Source organism: Buceros rhinoceros, unplaced genomic scaffold (genome assembly GCF_000710305.1).
Source record: "Buceros rhinoceros silvestris isolate BGI_N320 unplaced genomic scaffold, ASM71030v1 scaffold16884, whole genome shotgun sequence".
Lineage (NCBI taxonomy): Eukaryota > Metazoa > Chordata > Aves > Bucerotiformes > Bucerotidae > Buceros > Buceros rhinoceros.
In genome coordinates this window covers 22,687-29,724 of record NW_010406650.1, presented here as the reverse complement: position 1 = coordinate 29,724, position 7,038 = coordinate 22,687, and the positions used below count along the sequence as shown (strand labels likewise).

Genomic DNA, 7,038 nt, shown 5'->3' with positions numbered 1-7,038 from the left:
GGAACTGTAAGTATCTTCAGGCAGAAGAATTTACTGCTTCTCTCCTGCCCCAGAAGGATGGTTAACGTCCAGCTGACTCAGGGGCCTGCGAGCACGTTTAATACGCAGCACCACTGTGGTGGGAGATGCTGCTGCAGCCTGTCACAGGGGTGTTTCTAACACAGTTTCTAACTGTGCAGATAGGCGAGGGCTCTCAGAGGCATCCTGAGTGGCTGGGATCTCGTGTCGTGGGGGTGGCCTGTCCCCAAGGGTCTGCTTTACACATCTCAGCCAGAACACAGCAGCTCCTGAGCATGGTCTGAGCTGCTGTCGGTACAGGAGTCACGTCAGTGCGTTCAGTGTCAGCAGCGCTGCTGCTGCATCCCTGTCCCACAGGACGAGACTCGGACTGCGATGTGCCCGTCCCGCCGCCGGGGCGCTGCTCCCGCTGCCTTGGGTTTAGCTAGATCAGACCATGGGAGAGGGGTGAGGTTATGCACTGTAAAGCAAACATTCCCTCATGACTCATCCCGCTCTGCGGCACGGTCTGTCTAGACTGACACAAACTGGTGGTGAAACCAGCCCAGTGGTCCCCAGTTTGAGAGACTGTCCGTGTTAATTACTATTTTTCTTCTCCCCCTCTCACCTGCCAGACGAGCAGTGCGTCTGGTGGTCAGGGTAACGCTGCCGACGCTGATAAGGGAATCAGGTGTGGGAAGCACATTTAACAGGAGTTTGCGATTTACTGTCCATTTTTATTAGCTGCTTAAATAATTAGCATCAGACTCAGTGAAGGAACAAATGTGTTCTGTAACAAATATAAACCTGGAGAGTCCTGTTTCTTCACGGGAATCCGCTGTACCCTCTTGCCCCCCAGCTAAAGCAACCCCAGCTTCCCCCCCGAGAGCTCTTTCAGCTCCCTTGCCCATTAGTCTCTGCTCCGCGCCCTGGGGCCAGCGCTCCGTCTCTTCACCTCCAGCAGCACAGAACTGTTCTCCAGGGCTGCCTTGGAGCTCCGCGCGTCCCGGGTGGCCTGGGGAGATCAGACGGGGCAGGGCTGTTTCCTTCAGCTGGGGGTGTGTGACAGAGCTGCCATCGGCAGAGACGCTCAGCTCTCAGACCTGCTCTCTGCTGCCAGCTTTTTTCTGGAAGCCCCTGAGATCTTCAGCATTTCTTGGAGGGATCTGGCACAGACCACGTGAAATCCTTTCCTTGGGCAATCAGCCTAAAAACCTCTGAAGGGTTTGATGATCTGAATTAAGCCAAGCGTGCTGGAAGCTGCCTAACTTCTCTGGGCAGGTGGAAGGCAGTCGCGGTTTTGCTGCGTGGCGGGCTCTGCGCAGTCAAGTCCTTCACCAGCTGCAACTATAGATTTACCAGGAAAGTAATTCACCGGCTTTTTAAAAATTTTTTTATTTGTTTGTAATTTCACTTCCCAGACAAGAAAAAATACGATGTAATTGTGATTGATCCACCATGGGAGAACAAATCCGTTAAAAGGAGTAACAGGTAAATTTTACAGTGAAATCAAACAGACTGTGTTGTCTTAGCGTGCAAAGGGTGATTAACATCTCAATATACTAACGCGGTCCCAGGACAGCGTAGCCGTGAGACTGCAGCTTAAACTAGCAAATCCTTTGGCCTGTGCCGACCTTTAAGTCTCTGAAAGCCCCGGGGTTTCGCTGGCAGGGCTGGGGCACTGCACACAGAGCGTTTGCAGGGGTAGGTCTGAAATCACGTCACCGGTGGGAGGGTGCTAGTCCTCGACAGCGGGAGGGAGAGCCTGGAGTCTGCTGCTCTGTGACCATGCAGATACTCGTTTGAAATAACACTTATTGTAGAGGGTGTAAAGCTGGATCAGTGTGCGTGCACAGGACTGGGGTCCTCTCGAGGGCTATTGGTTTTTTAACTTGTTGTTTTCTCTAAACGTGAGCTGTAGTTTGAGCTGCTTCTGCTGGGTAGAAGAGAGGAAGTGATCGCGCAGCAGTAAAACCCTCCAGTGCAGCGGGAACTCTCTGGAGTTTATGAAGTCATTAACTTGCTTCTGCACTGAGTAGCATCAGGCGCACGCCAGCGGAGCTCTCTTGGTGACCGTGGAGATTTATCCCTGCGCAGGAGGGACGGGCAGCAATGTCGGCCTCGCGGCTGCATGGGGTAGCAGCTGCTGCAGGTTTTGAAGCTGGTTATGAGGATGCAGTGTGAAGGTGCACGGACTGGTTAGCAGGTGTTCTGTCGAAAGCCCTACAGAAACCTCTAGAAGCTCGGTTAAACTCATTCAGGTGTCTCCGTTACAGTCGTTAACAAGCATGAATTAGCCAGCCAGCCCCTCACGAACCCAGGTGAGAGGTGGATGAGTTCCTGCTGCTGTCAGTCACCTCGTTGGTGGCTCATCCTTGTGGGGCAGTTCACATCTGGGCTGTGAACCTGTTTCCTCTGGGCAGCCTCTCCCAGGAGGTGTTCTGGCCTTTACCCTTGTTGCTGGTTGTGTTTTCTCTGTGGCGCTATGCGGGAGTCTGTGGGCTGCAGCTCCCTGATAGAGTAGAGCAGCAGCACGAGAAAACCGGTGGAGCCAGTCGGAACCCGGACAGCAGGCTGTACTCACTGGCGTAGCATACCACGAGCTCAGAAACGTGCAGAACTGTTCTGGGCAGCTTGGAGAACTTCTCCTATGAATGGCAATTTAAAAATAATGAATAACTTCTGCAGATAATGGGAGAAGTGATTGCTCTTCCGTGACCTTTTAACTTGCCAGTCACGCTCGCGTTGCCTGTGCTTGTACATGACTCACTCCTCATCTTCATTCAGAGGGGGATGGCTTAGAGCAAGAAGTCAGTGCTGTGTGACTGGAGAGCTGCTCCTCGCTAAATACTTTGTTCTGGCGTGAAGATGAGAGCACTGAATGACATGGGATCATTCCTGAACTGAACGGGGGCGCTTAGTCTTGTTCAGAATCACAGCTCGCTGCGCTTTGTTTGGGGGAACAGTGGCAGCATGTAGTTAAAGGTTCTGCTTGGTACAGCTGCAGCACATGCACGGGCGATGTTCCATCGACTCCATCAGATGTGGCCGCTGGGTGTCAGCCCTGATCCACCTTGGTGGCTTGGGTTGGCAGGAGCCGGCTCGTAAACCTCCTGGCTCCAAGGTCTCCTCACCCGTTGGTGGTGGTTGCAGTTGTTGTACCGGGGGTACACTAACCTGTGCCCTCGCTGTGTTGACACACAGGTACAGCCACTTGTCCTCATGGCAAATCAAGCAGATCCCTGTCCCAGCACTGGCTGCCCCAGGTTGTCTGGTGGCCACGTGGGTGACCAACAGGCAGAAGCACTTACGCTTTGTCAAGGATGAGCTTTATCCTCACTGGTCTGTGGAACCGCTGGCTGAGTGGCACTGGGTCAAAGTAAGTTCTCAGCTGGTTTGTTGCGTTGTTGGAGACCGTGACACTTCATGTCATGTGTCCGTTCGCTGCCATGTGTGTTTTATGTGAAAGGTGTGGTGTCATCAGTATCTTCCTTTACATCAAAGAAAACATCTCAAAAAAACGGGATGTGCAAATGTGCCGCTGAGTGTTTTGAACTCCCCTGTGTAGATCACCAGAGCAGGAGAGTTCGTGCTGCCGTTGGACTCGTTACACAAGAAGCCCTATGAAGTGCTTGTGTTGGGAAGGGTCCAGGGAGACGCGAGCGAAGCCCTAAGGTACGCCAGGATATTTATGGTGAATGTCTTTTCTGAGGCTGCCAGGATGCTCTCTGTACGTATCACTCGTTCTAAATACAACGTAATGTCCCAGCATCTTCTCTCGGCATCATCGTTTGGCTGATGGTGGACCTAAGCGTAGCCTGGTTAGCTCTGGGCCAGGGAGGGCTCTGGTGAGGTTAAAGGATGGAACCTTTGTTTGGTGCTTGTACCTGTCTGTGCCCAGATCAAGCAAACCCTCGTGGACAGGCGTCCTCTGCTGACAGGTCCTGCTGGACCACGAGTCCCTGGCACAGGCTGTTGGTGTTTTTCTACACGTAAGAACATACAGGCCCATGCTGTTAGTTCTCAGAGGCTTTGGGTGGCTCTTGTTAATGATGTTTCATCTAAAGCCTCAGCAATGTCATAAACGGTCCTTTTGTGTGTGTAGGTTTGACCTTCCCTTAGGCTGACCTGAAGCTTGTGAATGGACGTGCTGTGTCAGCTCTGTCTGAAGTTGCTCTGCGTGAGCCGCAGCACCCCGTTTGGTGGCATTCATCCTCATACTCCTTTCCTTGTTCTGCTTTCTACCACAGGAAATCTGGAGATGTGCCCCCGGTTCCGGAGCACAAACTCATCGTCAGCGTGCCCTGTGTTCTGCATTCCCATAAGCCACCGCTCGCTGGTACGTTCTGTTTGCTGCCTGACGTGTCTGGAGGGCGTTGGACTTGGGTGTCTGAAAGGATGCCCCTAGAACGAGGTGCCTTCATAGGTGAGGTGCCTCAGTTTCCCACGTGCCAAGTGGTTCTGCTCGCCAGAACCTGCAGTTCCTCAGCATTTCCTAAAATGCTGTCAGGCACCCGAGTCTCGGTCTCTAAAGGGGAATACGAACAGTAGAATTTCAAGCGCTATCGTGTGGATATTTTGGGTAGACATGTAAAGAAAGTTGAGTTTTTAAAATTTGGTTTTTTACATGCTGCAGGAACAGTTTACAACTGATGTGGGTGTGAGGTTATGCCAAAAGACCTGAAGAACCTTGCAGGGCAGGGGGGAACTGGGGGCATACGTAAAACAGGATATCTTCTACTTCATTACCACAAGCAGAAACCTCTTCCTTTCTTATGTCATCCTGAGAGAAGTGTTTATCTCTGCATGAGTTGCTTGTACACCTGCAGTACAGTTGTGCCTTTAAATCCAAAGACTTCATTATTTTGAGAGTGTTACCAATGGGCAGCAAATGAGGCATGTCCTGCCTGTTTCTGAGGAGCTGCAGTTGATGTATGGAAATTTGTGCAGAAGCTCCAGCCAGCTGGTTAGTGTGGTCTGAATCCTGCCTGTCAGAGTGTCGTCCAAAGGACGTGAGGGTTTCTGGGTGATCTGTCACCTCGCGCACGTTGCTCCGGAGCACTCTGCCTCATTTCAGTAGAGAAAACCCCCTCCACAGTTGTCCTTCTCCCATCCTGACAGTGGCTGAGCGCCTCACAGCGCCAGCTGAGGAACATGTTTAATGCCTCCCACGAAGAGGCTTTTGTCCCCTGCCCCGGGGAGGCCTGCACTGACCCTGCAGGTGTTCCAGGTGCGCATGCAGTGCTTGGCCGTCGCATCGGAACAGGCGGGTGCTGCTGGTGAGGAGACCATCAGGGTGTGCTCTGCTGACATGCTGTCCTTTCTCTGTTCCCTGGGAGCAGAACGCCTTCAGCTGGGAGGCTGCTCCGCACAGCTGCTGTGCGTTCAGGGAGGCTCCGAAGTTCCTGTTTTATTAACAGACGGGTTTAGCTGTTCGACAACGAGTAGAAGGTGCTGACGTTGGTTACCTAGAAGTAATCTTTAAAAAGGCCATTCTGGGAGGATCTTTGTGCAGTTCCAAAGCGCCGCCTTTACGAATTAGGGCTGCAGCAGGCAGTGTGTGTGCTGACTGAGCTGAGGAGTGGCAGGGCAGTGGTGTGTGAGGCAGCCCCCAGGGCCTCCCCAGAAACCCAGTACTTAGCGCTCTGACACAAGCAGGAAGCCCGTGATGCAAACCAGCAGGTGGTACCTAGTGTAGAGGGTTCTCCTGCCAGAACGGTCCTCAGAACAACTCTCTTGTAGGGCAGAATCTAGAAACCATGTTGTGGAATCCATTGTAAGCGATGGTCCTGGATGGATTTTAAAAGAAACTGTCCTTGCTAATTCACCTGTTTCTGGAGTCTTCTCTCAGACGCTGGGATTCGATACCCCTGGGCAGCCTTGATGTTTCTGTTTGAAAAATCAATTTGCTGTTGAGCAGTATCAGCGATTTACAGTGCGTTTATGAAACTCCACGGTTTTGGCAGCTCCTTTCAGGTCGTGGTCATGGAATGCAAAGGTAGATCCTAAGAGAAAAGCCAATTGCTGCTGCTTTGACTTCAGGGCAGTGGGAGAGCGTCGCCTTCCTGAGCGGGCAGTATTCCCCGTGGGCAGCAGGGAGCAGTGGAGCCACGTCCAGGAGCGGACCAGAGAGCCTGGCACAGCAGCAGAGATTGGGGGAGAAGGACGCTTGATGAGTCACACGCTTCTTTATGCTTTGTTTAAGTAGTACCAAAGCCAAAGATGTTAGTGTTTAGGGCTGCTGCCTGGCGCTGTATTCCTCCTTCCTGCTGCAAGGGTGGCGTGTTGGCACATACGTAGCCGCGTAATGACTGATTGCAGCAGCTCATCTCTCTGGGGGAAGAGAAAGATGTAAATTAAAGTAAGCCATCAAAAAGAGATGTTTGGGTTCCTACAGGGCATTTAACCATGAAGTCGTGACTGTAGGGGTTTTTGGTGATGCATGTGCTGTGTTCAAGGCTTAGAGCTCTAATATGTCATTGTAAATGTACTTAAGCTTCTTTATGCAAATCTGTTGAGATGAAATTTTATTACTCCTGGTTTTGATTCAAGTAACAGCAGGTTTTCTCCCTGATTCAGCTCTGTGTGGCTCTTGGAAGACATGGAGGGTGTTCTGTTACACGGCAGACGTGAAGTGATGTAGAACTTCAAACACCTGTTTTGCAGATTCCTGTTGTTACAGCCATTTCTCCTCCAGTTTTCACGTCTGTGTTTATTGTTAGAAAACAGTGTAGTCACGTAGGAGAGCATCTAAAAGCACCAGAGTTAATTCTCAGCTCTGTTTGCTTACACCCAGCAGAGGAGTGCAGGGGAGATCTTGGGAGCTGCCTCCTTCTGCAGCAACCCGGGCTCGCTGGGCTGCGTTATGAACAAGTTCTTGGAAGTGAAAGAAGTAAGTGCCTTCTGTTTCCGTACGCACCCTGCGAGCCCTCGCGCTGACTGAGAGGTGCCGCTGCTGCTGGGTTTCGCTGGAGCTCGGGGAGGCACAGTGGGTGCAGCTGCCTTTGTGCCGAGTCCCACGACTCCCTTCAGCGGCCAGGC

At 52.0% G+C, this 7,038-nt stretch overlaps 1 protein-coding gene across 1 annotated transcript in view; it reads left to right on the top strand.

The window, feature by feature from the left end:
• Positions 1–7,038, top strand: part of METTL4 (methyltransferase like 4) — a gene marked incomplete at its 5' end in the record, with an annotated part of 12,364 nt that overhangs the window by 1,735 nt on the left and 3,591 nt on the right. The window contains 5 exons of the mRNA XM_010134209.1: positions 1,092–1,112; positions 1,419–1,488; positions 3,202–3,376; positions 3,566–3,672; positions 4,248–4,336. Of these exons, the coding sequence (XP_010132511.1) occupies positions 1,092–1,112; positions 1,419–1,488; positions 3,202–3,376; positions 3,566–3,672; positions 4,248–4,336 (462 nt within the window). The remainder of the gene's footprint in view (positions 1–1,091; positions 1,113–1,418; positions 1,489–3,201; positions 3,377–3,565; positions 3,673–4,247; positions 4,337–7,038) is intronic.